The sequence below is a fragment of the Xiphias gladius genome, chromosome 21 (assembly GCF_016859285.1).
Source record: "Xiphias gladius isolate SHS-SW01 ecotype Sanya breed wild chromosome 21, ASM1685928v1, whole genome shotgun sequence".
Lineage (NCBI taxonomy): Eukaryota > Metazoa > Chordata > Actinopteri > Istiophoriformes > Xiphiidae > Xiphias > Xiphias gladius.
In genome coordinates, this window is record NC_053420.1 from 18635587 (window position 1) to 18658278 (window position 22692).

Below are 22692 nucleotides of genomic sequence, written 5' to 3' on the forward strand. Positions count from 1 at the left end.
TTGCAAAAGTAGGTAAACTAAATCCTCTTAGATGCGACTTGTAAGGCCCTGCACACCCACATAGGTGATTTCCCTTTACCTGGTTAATTGGACTACTTAGATTGAATGTGGGCAAAGCTATACTGGGAATTGCATGGGTGATCGGACTCCACGAAGTGTGTACACATCCACACAGTCTGGTGAAGAGGTCTAATCAGCCTCGTGTGAAAAAACCTGTGTGGGTGGACCATGTGTGAGGCTTTAAAATAAGAATTGATGGCATGAGTGTGGAACAGAACAGCACTTGCAAAGTCAAAATCCAACATCACAATGTTTCTACTAAGGTATGTTCACTACAGCTCCAGTGCAAGGTAAAATTAACCAGTCACACAGCTGTTTCCTTGTATAAGCTCCAAGATTGAAACCAAACCTTCATGCATCTTTAGGCAAGACTTATTCCATCCTTCAACAGGGAATGTTTTACACTGTTTGGGTCATGTTAAAATGGGCTTTATATGGATAAAATTTTATCAGGTAATCTTGATTTTGAGATCGTTCAAGAGAGGCCTGAGATCAAGAAACATTCATTATTACACAGACACACACCCAGCGTACTGCAGTTTGTTTAACGTTATCATATTCTGCACCATCCGTGTTATGACGTAAAGAGATATTCTTATATTCCAATTTCATGCGAGCAAAGATTGCATTCTGATTAATATCAAAATAGACAAAGTTAAAACAAACAGGTCTTGAAAATGGACAGAATTTGCCATGTCCTTTCCTTCCACTTTTTCTTCAATATATTAATTTGATAACTTTAGTTAATTCACAAATTAAGACTTTTGCATACAAAACACCAACACATTTATAAAATATGGTGATTAGTTATAGATTAAACTACCTAACAATATATTCAAGTAGAGCTGAAATAATTAGCTGATTAAACTGATCAGTTAATTGACAGAAAATCAATTGACAACTATTTTGATAGTCGTTCAAGTAATTTTTACACGTAAAAATGCAAACTTTTCATGGCTCCAGTTTCTCATCTGTGAGGATCTGCTGTTTTTCCTTTTATTAAATGTAACTTTTTATTTTGAGGTTTGAACTAGTGGGTGGAAAGCAAAAGCAGTCGGAAGGTGTCAGTTTGCCCTGGGCAACTGCGATTCTCACTATTTTATGAATTTTTACAAACCAGTCAATTAATGGGGAAAATCAGAAGATTAATCCATAATAAAAATAATCTTCAACTGCAGCCTTATATAAAACAGTTAAAAATTTGCTTCACCTTTATCTACTACAACAGTAAAATGTTAATCACACATTAATGCATGAGTAATAATCCAATAGTGTAAAAGTCACAGTGGCATATTTTTTTTTTTCTTCCATAGGGTGCGTTTACTTTTTATACTTTTAGTTACATTTTCCTGATTAAAGCATACACTGAACGGCTCGGTGTGTTGCATCATTATTACACGGCAGGTCTCACAGACGCATGGACTCTGCGACTCCTCTGACCGTACTGTCCCCACACAGAGGTCATAGGCAGCGGTTGCTACGCTGCGTCGTTAGCGTTGCTGTTGCCGCGGAGGCGGAGGCGGAGTGCAGCCTGTTGGGACGCACGGTGGCAGACAGAGGACGAAGCTGTCACATGCTGGATGAGCGGTATCTCGAAGCTGACCTGTGGGATGAGAAATTAAGCGGAGTAACATATGCCGTAAAATGGGAAACGCTTTTTACTAAAAAAACAAAACCAAAAAAACCCCAAAGAGCCATTAGCGTTACTTGTTAGCAGCTTTCAAAGTTGAGGTCCGCGCGGACGCACCGTTTGTACTGGAGCACGTTCGGCCGTGTGACTTACACGTTACCAGTTGCCGGGGAGACGGTAGTTAAGCGGAGAAAGCGACGACGGGCCACTGTAAATAAGTGCAGCCACTGAGTTTTTAAACATTCAAAGAAGAGTAAATCGAGCAGGGCGATTAAATCCCTCGGAGCTGAAGAGGACATCGTAAGGCGAGGATCCAAGCAGCATGGTGAGTTTTGGGCCTGGACGCTGGCACGCTAGCTAATATGCGACAACCTGTTTGCGTCCTTCCTCCCGTTTAACTCGTGCTGTCTGAAGCTCGACCAAAACCGCTTTACTCCATAGCAGCAACTTTACACTTCAGCCAGTGTTAGTTAGCTTTCATGTTCGAACTACGATTTATTACATACGATTTTATTTGCATTAACAGTTAATTATGTGTTATTGTCAACCTGTCAAACAAATTAGCTAAGGATAGCGGTATTATGTAAGGCCGGTTCTCACTGGTTTGCTAGTAAACAAGCTAGTTAGCTAAAGACGAGTATTTATGGTGTAGCTAGTTACCATATGGCAGATGGCTAAACAACAATCAAAAGAGTCTAATATATCTTGCCAACACGCGTTTAAGAACATGTTGAATTGGGAAAATTGTACCATCTCGTCCCGTAACAAGTTGCACTAAACATAACTTAAATCTCTTACGTTGTATGTGCAGCAACTACTGCACGTGATTTGTGTTAGATGTTAGCTGTTACACAATTGTAGCTGAATAGCTATCAAAGGGTTGAGTGAAAAAGGTCATGCCACTGCGCTGCGGAGACGGTAACTTTCAGGAGATCAATGTGGGGATGGTTTACTAATCAATTAGCCACAAGCGCCCTATATCTAGAATCGGCTGTGTTTATTCACATTTAGAGGAAAAGAGAGCGTTTTGAACATCGTCGCATGTTTTAAGTTGCATGGGCACGTCGGCGCCATGTGCTCTTTCTTCCTGACCGTCAAAGTAACGCTACCCAGCTTCACTTAAAGCGTGGGGCCGTTGAATTGTAACCACATTTTGAATAGCAGACAAGTTGGACAGAAGGGTTCTGAGACTTAAAGCCATTTACTAGTTTAGCATCCACGACTGAAGGACACCCGAGGTTTTGCAATGGATGACAGGTCAAAATGTATTGTTTAAATCACGCTGAAGCTCACAGGCGGACCTGCGCCATGTATGGTTGCATGTGACCGTTTGAGAGGCGGGGTACGGGATAAGGAAGCCAATGAGAACTCTCTCTCTCTCTCTGTGTGTGTGTGTGTGTGTGTGTGTGTGTGTGTGTGTGTGTGTGTGTGTGTGTGTGTGTGTGTGTGTGTGTGTGTGCGCGTGTGTGTGCATGCGTGAGAGAGAGGAGTCGAGGCTATGCAAACATGCAAAACTGGATTATAGGTTCTCGTAAGAACTCGCTCATTCATTGGCTTGGCTATGATATGATATATTTGAGTAAGGAAGTCAGTTTCAAAGGTTGTTTGTGGTTTAACACTGCAAACAAATATTAATTATCTGTGATACCTGTTAAGGTAAAACTAGGGCATTTTATTACATGAGAATTTTTCCTTCCTTGGTTTCAAAGGGCTTTTTCCACATTTTTGAGTGATTGATGCTAATTGGGTTATCTTGTTTGAATTGCTAGACTTTGATGCTCTGGTTGCTTAATAATAATTGATACAGAACACATCTTGACAATTTCACCATTCTGCACAAATGATAATCCATATTTTAAAATATGGATTATCATCATGTGTAATCCATCTTTTTCTCCCTGCACAATTCCAACAGATTATCTACTTGGCTACACTTTGTAGAAATCAAAAACAGTTTTGAATACCAATTTCTTATGACTGATATATAATGATCAAGATACTAATCAAAACGCTGGTTTCTTTCTCTAATTACACTATTGTTTCCTGTAACATACATTGTAAGGTGTGAAGCCAAAACTATTTTCTATAATTTGCAGTATAATCCTATATGCATGCAGGTTACCACAAAGGGAGCAGGTCTGAATCCAAATGCTAAAGTGTGGCAGGAGGTCCCTGCCCACCAGAATGACATCTCAGAGGGGACAGAGGATTCTCCTTGGCTGCAGACCTACCCTCCTCCCACTGAGATGACCAACGGTATGAGCATATTCAGTTCTGTGTTAAGAGATTGTTTTCTAATTTTACTTCATCTCCATCCTTTCCTCATGTAAATGTGTATCACTCCTGCACTGGCACAGAGCTAAAGTATGTGGATAGACCATGTGTGGCACGTGTAGACATGAAAAGTATTTCTTAAACATTACCTACATAATTACAGATACACGGTATATAAGGGAATCGTTGTAAATCTCCATCCTCAGGGTTATGAGGTAAATAAAAAGCATGGCAAATCTTCTTACGTGTCATTTGTCTAAACATGACAGTTATTTCACAACTATTTTGTTACTGCCTGCCTCCTCAATCTTAGGTTGCTCAGATGTTCCTCCTGCAGGGGGTAAAGGATACGACACTGAATATCCTGACAGTGCTGCTGACTATGCCCCTGTGCCCGCAGAGGGCATTGTGAATGACGTTAACAACCCTGACTTGCCATATCTGGTCTTTGACCCACAAAGCGAATCAGCCGTAGATGGTGTTGTTTCTAAGGAACAACCAATGTCAGAGGAGAGCCTGAGAGACTCTTTGAAGAAACAGCTGGAGTTCTGCTTTTCTAGGTCAGTATTGAGTTGAGTAGCAATCCTTATACATACACACACCATAAATTGTAATTCTTTCTGGTTTTAATCCCTGTTCTTGTAAATTCCATTCAGGAATTAAAACTTTGAACAAAACTTTGATTTTTTTTTTTTTTTTTTTTTTTTTTTTTAATACTGCTGTGAAACAAAAAAAGTGAAACAAGGTGAAGACTTATTTTTTGAACATGATCTTAAAATAAGACACAAATGTATGTGGTAAATTGGCAGAAATTATGATCAGTGCACCAAATGAATCAGTAGACCCCTACACTCATTACAGTCATTATTACACCATATGTTGGGAGGCTAGTGAATTTGACTGGGGAGGCCTGATGCAATTCATGTAGTACAAGTAGAGGGGTTGATGATTGATTAGATCTTGTTTTCTGTCAGAGTTCTAATGTTATGAGATGGGAGTCTTCAAAAATTTTCTTTTGTGGCGGTCTTGGTAGTAAAGATATAGAGCAAAGATATTTTGAATCATTATTTTTTTTTTTTTAGAACAATGTTTGGGTTTTGGGTGTTTGCAGAGAGAACCTCTCTAAGGACCTGTACCTGATATCCCAGATGGACAGTGATCAGTTTGTTCCCATCTGGACCATTGCTTGCATGGAGGACATCAAAGCCCTCACCACTGACATGGACCTCATTCTGGATGTACTGCGAGGTACTTTTACTACTGTTCTCCTTGTATTTGTGGGAATTGCTTGCAGATTCAATAACTCTTGAGTTTACCGACACTATCCATATAAAATTTTAAAGCGTTTTACACTTTTAATAACATAAATGGAATGGGGTTTGTGTGAATAATGCATGTCATAAGTGAAGGCTTTCTTGCAGTTGTATAATTGTGGAATTATGGAGCTGTCCCAGCTGAAAATGAGACGACCTTCACTAACAGCATAAAAAAACAGGAAAGAATTTTTTGCGATTATTTAAAGCCACAAGCATAAAATATATGAGGCTGTTGTTTAGCGTGCTCACCTAGTAAACTGATCAAAACAAAGAATTTGCAGAATTTGCTCTCACGCTCAGTTTTGTAGTTGCTAAAAAACTTCAGACAAACAAAAGATACAGTTCTACAGATGTATGCCAGAGAGAGATATTGCCCAACAGCACACTATGTAGTTGTATGAGGGGCTTTCATGTTACTCCAGAGGGTGAAAACAGTAATATTTAGGTTGTGTCTTTGTTACAGCCTCTCCTATGATACAAGTTGATGAAACTGGAGAGAAGGTTCGGCCAAACCACAGTCGCTGTATCATTATTCTGAGAGAGGTGCCAGAAACTACACCAGTTGAGGTAAAGACAACTCGTACTGCAAATTTAGCACAGTCCCTTCTCACTGTACAGAAAATCCTACAAACCAGGTGCTGCTACATGATTGTGCTTGTACAAGCACAATCATGCTTTGAGCTGACATAATATGCATTCCGAAAGTATTCAGACCCCCTCCACTTTTTCACATTTGTTATTATGTTGCAGCCTTAAGCTAAAATCTTTTTAGACTTATTTTTTCCCGCATCAATCTACACTCAATACCCATATGACACATGAAATTTAGCTCAGGCGCCTCCCATTTCTCTTGATCATCTTTGAGAGGTTTCTGCACCTTGACTGGAGTCTGCTTGTGGTAAATTCAATTGATTGGACATGATTTGGGAAGGCACACACCTGTCTGTATAAGGTGACAAAGCTGACAATGCATATGAGAGCAAAAGCCATGAGGTTGATGGAAGTACCTGCAGAGCTCAGAGACAGGATTGTGTTGGCACAGATCTGGGGAAGGCTAGAAAACATTTTTGCTTCATTGAAGGTTCCCAAGAACACAGTGGTCTCCATAATTCTTCAATGGAAGAAGTTATGAACAACAGGCTTTACCTGGAGCTGGCTGCTCGGCCAAACTGAGCAATCAGGGAAGAAGGGCCTTGGTAAAAGAGGTGATCTAGAACCCGATGGCCTGTCTGGCTGTACTCAATAGATCCAGTGTGGAGATGGGAAAAACTTCGAGAAGGACAACTGTCACTGCAACACTCCACCGATCTGGGCTTTATGGCAGAGTGGCCATACGGAAGCCTCTCCTCTATGAAAGACACATGAAAGCTGCCTGGAGTTTGCAAAAAAGCACCTAGAGGACTCTGTCTGTGAAAAACAAGATTCACTGATCTGATGAAACCAAGATTGAACTGTTTGGCCTCAATTCAAAGCGTCATGTCTGGAGGAAACAGGCACTGCTCATCACATGCCCAATACCATCCCAACGGTGAAGCATGGTGGCAGCGTCATGCTGTGGAGGTGTTTTTCAGCGGCAGAGACAGGGAGACTGGTCAGGGTTGAGGCAAAGCTGAAAAGAGCAAAGTACAGAGATATCCTTGATGAAAACCTGGTCCAGAGTGCTCAGGACCTGAGAATGGGCCGAAGGTTCACCTTCCAAAAGGACAATGAATCTAAGCTCATAGCCAAGACAACGCAGGAATGGCTCAGGGACAACTCTGTGAATGTTCCTGGGTTGCTCAGCTAGAATCCTGACTTGAATCCAATCAAACATCTCTGAAAAGAACGGAAAATGGCTGTCCACCAATGGTCCCCATCCAACTTGACAGAGCATGAGATTCCAGTTGAGCAAAGCTGGTCACATCATACCAGGAAGACTCAAGGTCTTCTTTGATGTTAAAACTCTAATGTTTTCATGTGTGTGGCTATATCATGGCTTATTGACAGCTTATCACAGAGCATGTAGGGTGGCCTGAGGGGATATGTTGTATGAGTTTAGTGTTGGAGGCAGAACTGCATAATGTGTGCCTTGTATCTTTTTTGCAGGAGGTGGAGGCTCTTTTTAAGAGTGTAAACTGCCCCAAAGTGTTATGTGCTGAGTTTGCACACAACAGCAATTGGTACATAACGTTTCAGTCAGATATGGATGCACTACAGGTACGTCTCCTTAATATTAACCACATAGCTTATCTTTGACCAACTTGCTGTATAATTTTAAAGTTAGAATACATTTAAATATTTGGTTGAATTTCTATTTAATATTAGTATACCATACATCCTTCTTTTTTTTATTAATATCAAAAATGTACAATATAATTACTCATTAGATGTGGCTGTCATTTGCTCTGGTTCCATTATTCTTTGAAACCAAAGGTAAATTCCATGACCATGGAGAGGATTTGCAAGATCAGGATTTGATAACTCTTGATTACAATGGTCTTTTCACTTTGCTAAATGTAATATTTTAAGAGAACATGCTATCAAGAAATTGTGTGATATATTATAGAAGCTTCGTCTTGTTAAGTACAAGTGACATGTTTACAGTTATAAAGCACTGAACATTACATTAGTACTCTGGGAGTAAGGGGAGGAAAGCTTTTACTTTTTTTAATTCAAAAGGGGACAATGCAGATTTGACAGAATTGTGAATGTTTGGTTCTTTTTTTTTTTTTTGTCCCCAGGCCTACAGATACCTAAGAGAGGAAGTGAAAATGTTTCAGGGAAAACCAATCATGGTGAGTTCTCTCACTGAAATTTATAATGTAATTGGCTTTATTCCATATACTAAGTTTTTTATTTCAGGATGGGTCACTGCTTATTATTTGTTTTAATTTAGACACTAGTATGGAGCCCAGGAAGCCTTGTGTTACACAAGACTACTGTTGTCAGTCGTCATGTCTCTACTCTCTAGGCTAGGCTGTTTGGCTAAGCTGTGGCCTAAGGGGTGGCCTCCAATGGTCTCTGCTTCTTTGTTTGTCAGAACTGTCGCACACCCATATCTCCAGATAGTTTGATTGCCTTTCTTATCACAATATGACATTTACCTTTGCATTTCAGGTATCTAATACACCCTTTTCCAGCTAGACTCTTATTTGACCTTGTGTGCGATATTTTTTCCCTGATAAAACAAATTAGACTGTGATTGCTGTATTACTGGTCCTGTCTGAACCCCAGTGATGATCAGTATCGCGCTTGGAAGGACCCATATGCACTGCGGCTGGCTGGGCGGAACTTTTCATCTATATCTCTCTATAAATCTGATCTATCTCTGCTGCTGCTTCTACTCTTTACATCTACTCTCCATCTCCCTAATCCTGCATCACTCCCCCCACCCCCACCCCCAAGTCAGAGCAGTGTTTAATGGCCTAATGACCGTGAGATTATGAGATCTGAGGGGACTAATGGTTCAATGTACAGAGCAACATTGTACCTCATCACAGTTGCAGTGGAGGCTTCAACCGCTTCACCATAACAAACACACCTGACACACTCCTTTCCTTCCTTTTCCCTCCCCCACAGGCCCGCATTAAGGCCATTAACACATTCTTTGGTAAGAATGGCTTCCGTAGCATGGACTCGAGTGTGTACAGTCAGCATGCCCAGCCACAGGCCCAGTATGGCTCCCCTGTCTATATGCAGCAGATGTACAGCCCGCAGCAGCAGTACCCTGTTTATCCTGTGGTGTCTCCCTCCTGGAACCCTTCAGTCATGCCTTACTTTGAAACACCACTGGTGAGAGTTTCAATCACAATGTGGCTTACAAAATAAGATTTGATTGTCCAGAGGTTTCTAAAAAAAAAAAAAAAAAAAATTAAAAACGTTTAACACTGATGTCATAGCTGAAATCTATTGAGGTCATCATAACAGTGCCTGATGTTAAAGTCTGCAAGCTCATGTCTGGATAGTTGATGTGATATTCTCAGCTTCTGTCTATATAAAGATGTATTGTTTACAGACAGATTTTTTTTTTTTTTTTTCCCTGGAGAACATTGTGTAATTGGATTTCCTAATGCCGTTGTGATATCCAGGCACCTTTCCCTAATGGCGGATTCATGAATGGTTACAGCACTCCTGGGAACTACAAAGCAAACTCAAGTTCCACCATCACCCATCGACCCATGAGCAGGAATCGGTAAGTGCAAGTCATGACATAACTCTCTCATTCACAGTAACTCTGTCCAATCTTACTTAACTTTTTCTTTCATGAAATGCACTGTATATCACATTTGCCTCCTTTCACAATATGTACCTTAATCGCAGAAAGACACATGTACTTGTCACCTGTATGATAGGCTGTGATTTATACCACTTAAAATAAATCAAATGCTTTTGGCATTATATTTAGCATGTATGAAATCAGTGAAGTTAAAAGCCTCTGAAAATTAAGGTCATTATTACCTTTTGAGTTGTTTAAGTTGTACTAGTAATTTTCAACTAAAAAAAAAAAATAAATAAAAAAGGTAAAACAAATTCTTCATTTAAAAAAATCTACATAAAAATAATAAATTACATTTAGAAACAAAATATGTACAGTCACAGTTTACTCTAACCCGTGCCAGCTGTTTATGTTTTAGAAGCATAAAAATATACTGATCAAACCATCTCCCCTTTGCCTTAGCTTTGTCACATGCTTTAACACCCATCAATGTTAATGTGTTCACTCTCGTTTTTTTGAGTAATCGATTTTACTTGCACAACCTTAAAGTGCTCTAATTGTACTTTTTCATGGTAGAGCTGACTTGTTTAAGAATTGTGTGTACTTTGTCTATGCCCAGAAACCATGTGAAGGGGCACCACAGGCCTGCTGATGTGCCTTCTTCCTCGGCTCTGGGGGCCCTGATGGATGGCCTGTCTAGTCCCTTGAGTCCACAGCCCCTCCAGACATCAGGAACACGGAGTGGCACCACTTCAGAGCCAGTCTTTCTGCCCTCCTTCAGCCTTAAAGAAACCTCTCTACAGGCCACCACATCCATTGGAGATCTGAGTGGGGGTGGACGGGGGAGGTGAGTTAATAATATCCTGCTTATAAACTCTGTGGAAATTAAGAATTACAACCAAAATGTGACTATGTTTGTGCTGTGAATATTTTTTTGGTTTCTTTTCTCTGTCACATTTTGTTTACCTATCAAAGTTATATTATCTTGACTTTACACTGTTAGTGGAAACGGCTAAAAGTTACGTTTTGGCTTTCATAGTCAGTTCAATAGAAATGCAAGATATTGTATTCTTTGTGTTGGTGTTTTTTACATGTAAATGTAACTTGCGTAAAAAAATTTCTAATATAAATTATCTGTTTATTGTAGGAGAGGTAGCCACAGAGGCATGAGGAGGAAAAGAGAAGATGAACATGCCATGGTGAGCATATTTCCTGTCCTACTTTTTTTTTTTTTTTTTCTTTTTCTTAAGTGCGATTACCCCACAAAACAATTGTTTTTACATTTTATTTTAGACCAAAGAGGTCTTGAGGGTTTCTCTTTATCAAAAAGTTGTCAGTTTTCAGTTTAATTTTGTGTAAAATTTGCAGCGTCCTGTCCCTTTAATGGAGACCAAGGTACCACCTCCACCGAAATTTGACCTGGCAGCTTCCAATTTTCCTCCATTACCGGGATCTGGGGTCAGCATGCGGGGAGAAACCACGCCAGAGATGCGCCTCTCTGATGTTGTACGTGGACTTAAGGTGACCAACAAGGTAAATCTTGCCCTCTTTTGATACATTCTACTCTGGATCACATATAGGTTACAGCTGTATAGGTTATATTATATTTTAAATTCTTTATTATTTCAGTCTGTGAGCCAAGAAGTTAACGAGACCCAACACACAACCGTCTCAGATGATCCCGCGACCATACCAGATTCTATGGCCCCGGCTGCTAAACCTACACCTGTGACACCGCAAACAATGGCACCTCGTGCCTCAAGGTACAGTTTACTAAGAATTAATATATTGTCTGTGAATAACAAGGACGCACACAGGGAAAATGACATGTTTTGCTTTAATGTCGATTCAGTGTTTCTCCTTCACTAAGAGAAGAGGATAAAGCTGAACATCCCATTCCAGAAAGAAAGATCTCCTCGTCCATGCAGGCTGTTTCTCCAGGAGAATCAGAACATGCCCCCTCCACCTGCAGCCAGTCTGTCTTGACAGAAGTACCTTCTCCGTCTCCCCCAACTCCAACATCAGAGCTGGTAAGGCCTGCTTTGTTCCTCTTGAATACCACATCAGCTTCCTGTTGGTTGATTAGTCATTTTAAGACCCCATGAGACTGCGCTTTGTGTGCTGTCGCTAATTACATGGAGCAAAAAAAAAAATTAATATCAAAATTGTATGAAATTGAAAGAATATTCTATCGATTCAAAGTATCAAATACGCATTGCCTGTAGGTTTAACCTGTGACTAAAAGTTTGTAGCTTGCTCCTATGTGGATAATGGATAATGACAGCTGTACTTGGATTCACAGTAGTTTAAATGGATTCCAGTTGTGTCTTTATAGGCAAAAAACAGGCCTAACATATAACTCCTATAGAAACTTCCATGCTACTTCTCTGCTAAACTACCATTGCATCTTAATTCACTTCTCTGCCATTGATCTTTATGGTCAATGTGTTAATGATGGAGTATTTGTTACAGTATTTTAATATTGTGGATCATATGGTATTCAAGTGGGCCTAACCTGCATTTGTCACACACATGGTGAATTTCTTTATCCTTCTTGAACATTTATTTTATGATTTGGTTGTAATTTTTCATCCATTATTCTCTAACCAGGGGCCAAGAAAGCTCAGCTATGCAGAGGTGTGCCAGAGGTTGGCCAAGGATAAGCCACCAGCACAGACGCCCTCCTCCCCCTCCCCTCCTGCCTCTTTAGCTAGCCAACCCCTGCAAGAGCTCAAGGTCAACAGGGTTGAAGACCCTAACTCCAGGCGCACAACAGACAAACCAGAGAAAGCTGGAGACAGCCGTCCGCCTCGTCAACCCTTACGCTCCTTCAGAGGGGCGAATGGCCAAGCCAGAGTAGGAGGCGCAGGGCTGAAAATTCGGGAGCATCAGAGAAGCCTGAACACTGGCAAACAGTTTTCTCCACAGCGGGGCGCCAGACGTAGTGGCAAGGAACAAAACATTCCCCCAAGGTCACCAAAATAACTAAAGGGGGAAAAAAGTAACCTTTTTTAAACATGGACTAAAACACAAATTATAACAATTATATATGTAAATATATAATATATGTATATAGATGAATATATTTCATTTGAAAGACTTTGACAAAGAATCTCTTAACATTGTTGCAGACACGAAATTATTTGAAAAGACTGTAAAGTAGATATTCCTTTTAGGAAAATGCATATAGTCTGCTGCCAGAATTTCAGACTCTTGGGGTGATAAAACATACTCTGCTTAAAGTAATATCATAAATGAGCCTAAGGCGTGTGTGTGTTTGAGAGTGAGAGAGGGAGAAAGGGAACTTGAATCTTTTTAAATATATGGTGTTCTGACATTTAGCAAGCTTTGTCAGCATCCAAAATGACGAGAAGGCACATCGGATTTCTTTCGGAGTGGTTATTGTTTGCATATGATTAATCTCCAACTTTTCATCTAATTTCTTTCAGGATATATGATTAATTATGAAATGGAAGATGTTGAATCCACGGCAGAATAACAGAAACAGTGGGTTGTGTGATTTCTGCAGAAGGTTTGAATTTTGATGAGTAGCATTGTTTGAAGAAATTGTCATGATTGTGGAATCTTGAGCTACATGGATTCAAAACATTGCGTCATTTAATGATTTTAATCCTTGAATGTTTTGGCAGTAGTTATCTTTGTGATGCAGATATTAGATCACTACTGCTAACATTTGAAATAAGCAATATAATATAACTGGGAACATTTTTGCTTATTTCATTTTTGCATCAATGAATCACAGTGCTTTAACTCTTGTCGAAATCAGTATGTCTTTATATACAGTAATAGTTGCTTAAGGTTATTTGATGTAAGCAGGAGCAGAAAGACTGTCTCCATGTTTTATCAGATTTCAATAATGCTGATGTCCCTCACAAACCAAGATTGATGGGGTAACCTGTCAACTTTGGTTTCAGCCCTGGCTTTTCTCAAACAGTTTTATCTGGGACTAGATAAAAGTGATCCAGTTAATTAATTCACCACGGTAACTTGTGGTACACAGCTAACCTGTTCCAGAGTAGGTGGAGTTCAGAGCATCACTCCCCTAATCTTGGTAACGTAGGATATGGTGACTCTGTATTTTCAGTTTCAGTAAAGTTTTTAAGAGAAGGATAGTAGCTGTTAAAGAATCATTGGTGATTAACATCTGCATGTAAGTGCTAAAAAATAATGGACTTTTTTTTTTTTTTTCTTTTCTATAAATACCTCAAAAGAAATGTGTCACCTGTTGATTAAAGTAGCCAATGATGATGCTGGTGTCCTCTTGATTTGGTGACATTGCCTGCATCATCTGTTTTGATTGGGCACATTAGGCTTCAGATGAATGTAGTCTGTTGATGTAAAACCACGTTTGAGCTTGATTTTGTAAATGTCTGTGTGTTTGCTTTCTTGAGTGTATATAAATTTATTTTTGATCTGCATTGTTAATGTACTTGTTTTCCTGTTGTAGAAAGCTGTGTTTAAGTTCCATTATCTATCCACTTTTAATGTTTTTCTTTTCATTATATTAAGTGTTTCTTTAATATCTTTAAATTGTTGTGTAGACTGATCTGAGAAAACTACTTGATTATTGACAACTGAGTTGAATACTGATCTGTATAATCAGGACTCATGGCTCAACAATGAGCAGAGCATACCTGTACCTGTAGTGGTGTTAATTGAAATGCACTATACCTTTTTGATCTCAATGCTTTTAATCATTACAGATGTAAGAAATGGAAAGTTGTTGCTCAGAAATGCTGGACTTGTCTCATTGTTTTCATTTCATCTGAATAGTCTGTGGTGTTGCAGATGGAAATGAACAAAAAATGAATGAAGGTAAAGAATTATAGATTTTACATGTAAGAAAATTATTAGATTAAAAAAAAAATTGCCTTAGGTAAGTATTTTGAGTCCTCTGCTTCTAGGGAATTCGCTGTGTTTTTACAGTATTTTGTTTTTTGTAATCAGTAGTTCAGTTGTCTCCTGTGTGTGTATATATATTTGTCTGTATCTGACAGTGTAAACTTGGGTGCAAGACCGAGGGATTGCTTCTGCTTCAGACTACATGGAACTAATATCTCAAACCAAACCTCCAGTGCCTTAACAGTGTTTCACTTCAGTATAAAAGAAAGTGTGAGAATTTTGAGCACTTCAGTTACACTGATCAAGGCTGGTTAGTTGGTTGTCAGAATCCAACATGATCAGTTTATGACACTTGGAGACACTAGATCCTGTCCAATGTAAATCTCAGTTTACTGTAGCCGCAACTGGTTGGAGTGGAGCTTAATTTGTATGTGCATGCTTGTTTGTCCGTTGCTAGGTGTGTATGATACAGGTTATGTTGTTAGCTTGTCAATGCAAAGTCGGTCTTATATCAGAATCCTGCAACTGCCACACTGGTACACACTGGTTTATCAAGTGAATATTTTATTACTGAGCCTGTTGTATGAAAATAAAGATTTATTTTTAAACAGTCCTGTCTTATGTTTATGCATATGTTTACACAATATTATGCTCTTGCATCTGATGAAAGTGCAGTTTCACATACAGTGGATGCATAGTGGATGCATAGTGAATATGCTCAACACACACCTCAGATGGTGGATCTTTAGATTTTCTTCTATTTAAATCTGGCATTAGGGCTATTTAGCATAACTGACGGGACAGTGAGAGACATGGGCAGTGTCCTGAGATGCAATGGAAAGGATTTATTCACAGATTTCTACATGACATCTGCCAAGTAACAATCCTGAAATAACCTTAAATTTCTAGATGTTACATAATTATTGTTATAATATTGTTTTAGAGTCTTTGATGAGAGTCTAGTAGTAGATTAGAGTGTTATCTGTCCCTAGACAGATTATGGATCGGCAGAATATCTCTTAACTGTCAGAAATAGGAAGCAGAGACAGATCCTAACCAAGTATAGGCTCAGTGACCACAAACTGGCTGTCGAACAAGGAAGACACAAAAAATCATGGCAACTGAAAGAAAACAACATGTTGTCAGTTTTCAACAGGTGAGGTTGGGAAAGAGATGCACTTCCTCCTAAAAAGTGTATAATTTGATGAAATAAGAAACCAATTATGTTCTGAAATTCCAAATTTCAATGAGCTAAATGACGTCTCAAAATTAAAAATACTCCTATGAGAAGAAGACATCGCATATCTTTCTGCCCAATATATATCAGCACACCACAACCTGAGATACAGTGAATCACCATGAGACATACACACAGGAATAAAATATTCTGTAAATATCCATCTTGGTGTTGTTTTATTGGTTTTAAACCAAAATCTGTAATTCCAGATTTGTCCACACAACCATAGAAAGACATGTACTACACACACAGAAACACACAGAAACAGAAACACACACACACACACACACACAAACACACACACACACACACACACAGAGAGAGAGAGAGAGAGAGTTGATGTTACGTAATACTCTGCCAAGTTGAAGTTCTCGCGATGTTTAGCTAATGGAAGTGTCAGAGTGTCAACAACGGGCAGCACAGCGGCAGCACAGCGGCGCTGTCCGGAGCAGGGAGGGGGCAGTGAAGAGCCTTTTTTTAAACGTCGGGTGGGTTAGGGCACTTTTTGGATTATCCAACGTAAAATTTGATATTACGCCAAATATATACAGTCAGTGTTCATGAAGCATGTAATTTTTTCACGAGACCGTAGCTAAGTTTACGAGCACAGCTTTCTTTAGCATTAGCGTGCTAACGTTTAGCTGCTAACTTGGCGGACCTGTTAGTGTGAAATCACAAGGTAAGCTAACTAAGCTTTGATTAGCAGTTAGCATTAGCTTGGCTAGCTGTGTTGTGACTGGCAGCTACACAGAAAACGGCTCTGCGAGGCGTATCCATCCGTCCGTTATCTGTAAATAGGTTGCACGATGTTAGCCTCCACGGTCGTTATAATGACACGGCTGTCAGGCTTCGGAAACAAAATGCTTTGGCGTGGCTAGCGATAAGGTTATGCTATCTTGAGGCCCATCTCTCATAAAGTCAGAGTTAGCCAAAGAATTGGCACTTTAGGTTAATCTATCCTTTGGTCCATAAGATAAGCCACCTAGATAGCTACATAACCGAACGTCCTCGACAGTGATCGCATGCTAACGCCGCTGACTTGATGACACTGTGGGGCAGGTTTCGTGGTAGCTTGCTCTGGCTCTGCTGCTTCATCGCTGAATGCTAGTCCCCAATTATCCTCGACCGAGTCCAAAGCAAATGCTTCAAATAGGCCGAAGATTGTCGGCCTGTTTCCCTCCTGACGAGTTGTCAGTACGATTTGTGTTCTCATGTTTTGGTAACAGGTGAGCTCATGCAGTTAATAGCGCTAACACAGATTGTAGTTTCTCCATAGGTGCAGGTCATACACATCAGGAAGACCGATGCTGTAGGTTAATACATTAGCAAGATTGAACACAACCTAGCAGATGAATAATATATACTGTGACATAAAAATATTGTCTGGTCATTCACTTACTTGCTACTAGATAAAGGCTGTCAAGGTCTAAAGCCAGCATAGATCAGTGAAGTAGTTAAACTGTTGAAACATTCAGTAACATTCAACCATTGCTGGTAATATATTGTGTCTTGGTAACCTGACCTTAGATAGCGCCCATGCATTAATGAATGAGGCAGACAATAATTTGCTCTGTTTTTGCTCTCTTTTGCAGACAGTTTGCCTGAGATGGGGGATGATCGACCTTTTGTATGCACTGCCCCTGGATGTGGGCAGGTATGATTCCTAAACATACTAATTCATATGCATGTCTCCATAACACTTTCTTTGACTTTCTCTTTTCTCTTGACCCCTCTTTCTTATTACATGGACTCACTGCAGCGTAGCTTACAGCTAACTTTACAGTTAAGGTGGTGTACAAATGGAATAGTACTGAGTAGGACTGGTTTTATGGTGCCTGACCTAACTGTGGACCTTCTGCACGGAAAGCAGGTGCTTTTATTCATCTCAAATCAGATTTGTCAGCAGCACAGTGGACACACTAATGACACACCTTATCTCCTTTATATAAATGCTACACTACTATATTTTTCTTATCTGCTGTGTTATTATTTGCAGAGATTCACAAATGAAGACCACCTGTCAGTCCACAAACACAAGCATGAAATGACGTTAAAATTTGGTCCTGCAAGAACTGACTCTGTTATCATTGCAGGTAATGACAATACCATTTACATTAGTGTTTGTTGAATGAAGACCTCTATTTATATGCTACTTTGTTGTCTGTTGGGGAGGAGATATTTCTGTTCGCTAACCCTCTCAACTAACATAATGTATGCTTCCTTTTTCTTCCCCAGACCAGACCCCCACACCCACACGTTTTCTGAAGAACTGTGAGGAGGTTGGACTATTCAATGAGCTGGCCAATTCCTTTGAACAGGAGTTTTGCAAAGCCCAGGAAGATGAGCAGAGGACAAAACACCCGGTGAGATTAAGGATGAATGTACATGTTGAATAAATGGCGCACTGGTAGTTTCCTCAAGTTATAAGATAAAAATTATGTCATGGTTTTATTATTTTTTGATGATTTGAAAGTCTTTATTGATCTTCTTTTGATTGCTTTCTGCCTCTAAGGCTGCGCCTTTACAAACAACATCTGAAGTAAAAGATGAGGATGAGGGTCCTTTACAAGTTGATTCTTCTCCTCCTGGAAGTCCAGATTCCTCCTCCAGCATGTCAGACAACAGCAGAGACTCAAGGGTGAGAGGCGCGGTACAAGGCATTGCCACAAACTGCTTTAATGTGGGCAGAACACTGGTTTACAGACTGACAGAATTTTTATCATGGTATGCACAAGAAAAGGTTAACTCTTGACCCTCAATGATTATGTCTCTGTTCCCGAAGAGAAAATTAAGCGCCATTGAATTGTCAGCAGATAATAAATTTCATTGTTTGATTTCTTAACAGGAGATTCTCACAAAACCCAGCTCTGCCCCTACTCCAACCATTGTGCGTCCAGGTTCGCTTCCACTTCATCTGAGTAATGACCCACTACACCAAACTCTGCCATCTCCAACATCTGTCATCACGCAAGCTCCACCCTCCAACAGACAGCTAGGGTAAACTTCAGTGTGTCTGTGTGTATGTGTGCGCCTGTTGTTATATGCATTTCTATATGTACAGTGGCCTAGGGTGGTATTTACAAAACATCTTAAAACTGAAGTATAATCTACAAAAGGGCAGCATCAAACAGTCCTCTAGAGCTTTGCATCACTGCAGTTCTCCAGAGACTTAAGTTCACTAAGTCAAACCTACTTTTGAAGGATCAAATCAAATCCCTCTCGAAATTATACTTTTCCCACATATTCCGTTTCACTCAGACATTTGTCACATTACAGAAGGGAGCGGAGGTTTAACTAGCGTTTAACTGGGACTTAAGAGGCTAGGTGCACGGAGTACTTTAGGAAGAGCCTCCTGTGTTAACCAGAAAATATTCGTCTAACTGACCCTAAATCTGAATTTTGTCATTGGGCACAGAATGGAGGAGCAGCAGTTTACAAGTATCATCTGATTTTGTCAACAGCTCCCCAACAAGTTCTTATCCATTGGTGAGGCACTTCCCTAATGGGCAGACTGTCCCTCTCCTGCCCAGTCCTGTGCAGATGACCTCAGTTATATCTGTAAGTAATTTCCAAAACTCTCGAAAATATATAACAAATGATACTTGGAAGATTATTTTTATACTTTACCATACCTCTTCTGTTTCTCTCTCGTTCTCTCTGTATGGCGATTTGTTGTAATGTGGAGCTTGCGCGGCCAGTGAACACAGTGCCTAACATCCCTGGGATACCAGGACCTCCAGTTGGTGGAGCAAGCAGTGGTTCATCCTCCCCCTCTGGGTATAGTCTGCATTCTGAGACCAAGATGGTGAGATGATCAGTCATATTGGCATAATTTGTCGGCCACAGGCTCTGAAAAACAATGTGTATCACATGTAAAATTGCTTTTACACCTTAATTGTGATATACTTCATGTGATTAAAAATTACAGACACCTTATTTTTAACCTTAACGTTAATTGAACTACATGAAGTGTTGCCTGTGTGTTTTTGTAGAGACTGAAGGCAGCCCTAACTCATCAGTGCCCAGGAGCACAAGATGGGACTGGTGGGGGTCCAGGATCCATCCCTGCTGTCCCACAGCGGCAGGAACAGAGCCAGCAGCCCACTCAAAACTCTGATGCACCATCACCTGCTCAACCACAGGTAATACACATGCCTTATAAGCTTAATTGTTCCTAGGAACCTACACCTAAATGCCCACAGGGTACAATGACATGCGTCCCTATTGTAATGTTATACCCAATATTTGTCTGTAATGATAAAACATAATTATTTGTCCAGGTAAAGCCACTCCTGGTAAAATTACAGTATGTACCTAACTGTATAGCACTAGTGCCTTTATTTCAAAACTTCCTGTGCCATGCTGTGGGATGGATGGATGGATGGATGGATGGATGGATAGATAGATAGATACACACACAGACTTTGAAGAAAATCTTCCTCCATGTGATAAAATGTTTCTGTAATACAACATCTCCATTCCCAAACTCAGGACATGCACATGAACTACATGTGATCACTTTCGCTCCCTCCTCATTCCCCAGGTATCCCCTGCTCAGCCAACAGGGGGGCGGCGGCGGAGAGCGTCAGAGATGGATCCCGACGAGAGGAGGCAGCGTTTTCTGGAGAGAAACCGAGCGGCTGCCTCCCGCTGCAGGCAGAAACGAAAGCTGTGGGTTAATTCTTTGGAGAAGAAGGCAGAGGATCTTGCCAACATGAATGTCTCCCTGACAGTGAGTCTTCGAGGTCTCTGGGGTGTATCCCGAGTACTTAAATGTGCTAATAATATGACAAGAAGGGGCATGCTGGGAATGATTCTTGTGCTGTATGTTTTGTGTTGCCACCAGAATGAAGTAACCCTACTGAGGAATGAGGTGGCACAGCTGAAGCAGCTCCTTCTGGCCCACAAAGACTGCCCTGTCACTGTTATGCAGAAGAAGGCAGCTTTCTTAGGTAACAATTAAAGGTCACAAACTGGCCAACAGCTATCAGCACTGTATCACTTCTTTTGTCAGGATCCATCTATCATCTCATCCATCTAATGCATTCTTTTTACTCGCTCACCTCTCTTAAGGGTGAATGTTTCTTTCTCTGTCTCTAGCTGCAGGAGGAGAGGAAACCTCCAGGGATACTTCTTCTGAACCCATTGGCTCCCCGGCGGCAGTTATCCAACACGGGCCGTCACCACCCACTTCGGCCTCCAGCCCAGGGGCCACCATCAACGGGCTCAGCGTCCGTGCTGCAGAGGCGGTGGCTATGTCGGTCTTGGCCGGCATGGGATCGGGCCAGTCGGGAGGGGTGGTCATGGCGACGCAGTCACAGTCAGCTCCAAGATGATGTGCTGACGCAGGTAGCCAGAATGAACTCGAGTGGCGTTTGGAGGCCGGACTGGTGCAAAGTGTTCGAAAAGAGGGATCGGCCCTCCCCACTCACCCCAGACTAAGATACTCTCCTTCCCTCACAGCCAATGATAATCACACAAAGACACGGCACAGTGCCTCCGTTAGCCCTCCACCCGCAGCAGGCTCCCTGTTCAGAGAAACTTTGTCTCTCTGTTTATGTAAATATGAATAACACATCGGACACTCACTCTGCAGGGTTTGGGGTCATTTCTTGTTCAGTCATGATAGTTGGAAAAGGATTTAGATTGGGATGAAAAGTATGAATGAAAAATCTGTATGTGAAAATCATCAGTTTATTTTCCTTTCACTTAAAAAATGCAGCTTCAGTCCAATTCTGTCCCACATGCTGGCTGTGATGAGGTTGATTGCTTTCCAGGCTGACAGTTTCACTGTAAGATATCTTGTATTTTTTTCATGTAGGAAAGGATTCTTATGCCCGATACTGGGCGTTCCCATAATGTTTTGCTGATGCAGTGAAAGCACGGTGAGAGATTGGCTGGTTGATTGCAGTAAAAGGCAGCCTGGAAAGTGTTTCTAATGTTCTTTTTTTTGTTTACTTTTCACCCTGTCTGTTAGTTTTCTGTCTGTGTTTCCCTTTTGAGTTAACTCTTTTTAAATATACAACGGTTTAGTCAGCTGAGTACATAACAAACCAAATTATAGATATGTACACAGTTTACCCTGTGAATGTCTGCCTGACTTTTGTAGCATTAGTTTTAACCCATTTGGAATGGGTGCCATTACATTAGATGTGTATGTACCAAACCCTATTGGCTGCATGGATTATTGAAGGCTGAAGAATACCACTGTTTGTTTGTGCTTCATTGTACTATCACTGGTTATTGATCTGCTTTTCTTCTGTTTTATAACAGCAAATAATTGATGCAGAAATTGTCCTTGTTATGTAAGAATTCCATCCTCAGCCTTTGAAATGGTTAGCTTTAGAAGGCCCTTAAATGATCGATTTTAAATCATTTACCCTGGCATTTCAGTTGAGGAAAGAGTAGTGCAATATATTTTTCTATTGAATATCAATGTTCCTGCATTTAGCTGATGCGTGTAGCCCAGCTGCCGAGAGGGGTTTGTTGTATTTCAGTTGAAAGCTAAAGTTTCGAGGTGAGCAGAGAAAATGTGAAGGTGAGTATTCTTGAATGAATGAGATTGGTGATGCGTGCATATCTGTGGGGAATTACAGATGTCCTAGACCTGGGTGCTTTCCAACATTTGAAAAGCTGTCTTATATCATGAAGTAGACTTCATACTTGTGCAAGGTGCTTCTTCTGAAAACAAAATTTTGAAATGCAGATTGTTTTATACCACAATGTACTTCCAAGACTATCATTGTTTTTCCCCTTGTCACTGTGTTTTTTATAACTTGTCATTGTTTAAAGATGTTTATTTTTTTCCGTGGGCATGTTAGGCTTTTTTTTCCATCATGTGATATGTTCGCTTATTTTGTTTAAGAGCTTAGATGTCTTTTATGTGTTTAACAGAGGTTGAACCACACGAAAAAAATGTCTTGAAGATAACTGTATGGACGGTGTTTGTCAAATACTCAGGCCACAAGATGGGAAAAATTACTTGTGTATAGTCTCAACTAATGAGTAAGTTGTCTCGGGCAAATAATGAAATAAATTAATGAAAAAAGAAAATGTCATCAGCATGTTTCAACCTAGCTCCAGTTTGTGCCTCTCCTGTGTTGCCATTACATTTCAG

General features: G+C 40.4%; 2 protein-coding genes across 9 annotated transcripts; both read left to right on the forward strand.

The window, feature by feature from the left end:
- Positions 1 to 253: 253 nt before the first annotated feature.
- Positions 254 to 14917, forward strand: larp4ab (La ribonucleoprotein 4Ab). Of its 3 annotated transcripts, none has more exons than XM_040159340.1 (15): positions 254 to 323; positions 3808 to 3946; positions 4278 to 4524; positions 5076 to 5212; positions 5744 to 5847; positions 7366 to 7476; positions 8001 to 8054; positions 8839 to 9051; positions 9348 to 9451; positions 10095 to 10322; positions 10623 to 10674; positions 10844 to 11008; positions 11105 to 11238; positions 11328 to 11505; positions 12086 to 14917. In XM_040159340.1, exons 1-15 carry the CDS (start codon positions 261 to 263, stop codon positions 12458 to 12460), a joined length of 2304 nt encoding a protein of 767 aa, XP_040015274.1. In that variant the 5' UTR covers positions 254 to 260; the 3' UTR covers positions 12461 to 14917. The 3 variants fall into 3 exon arrangements, with proteins under 3 accessions (XP_040015274.1, XP_040015276.1, XP_040015275.1); XM_040159341.1 differs by lacking the exon at positions 254 to 323 and adding an exon at positions 1907 to 2015; XM_040159342.1 differs by lacking the exon at positions 8839 to 9051.
- Positions 14918 to 15952: 1035 nt separating this feature from the next.
- Positions 15953 to 22618, forward strand: atf7b (activating transcription factor 7b). 6 transcript variants are annotated; one of them, XM_040116219.1, is made up of 12 exons: positions 15953 to 16063; positions 17168 to 17229; positions 17572 to 17668; positions 17811 to 17938; positions 18088 to 18213; positions 18421 to 18572; positions 19037 to 19133; positions 19261 to 19380; positions 19568 to 19717; positions 20119 to 20307; positions 20422 to 20527; positions 20676 to 22618. In XM_040116219.1, exons 2-12 carry the CDS (start codon positions 17182 to 17184, stop codon positions 20909 to 20911), a joined length of 1449 nt encoding a protein of 482 aa, XP_039972153.1. In that variant the 5' UTR covers positions 15953 to 16063; positions 17168 to 17181; the 3' UTR covers positions 20912 to 22618. The 6 variants fall into 6 exon arrangements, with proteins under 6 accessions (XP_039972153.1, XP_039972156.1, XP_039972154.1 ...); XM_040116222.1 differs by having other exon boundaries at positions 15981 to 16063; positions 17172 to 17229; XM_040116220.1 differs by lacking the exon at positions 15953 to 16063 and adding an exon at positions 16070 to 16254.
- The last annotated feature ends 74 nt before the right edge of the window (positions 22619 to 22692 follow it).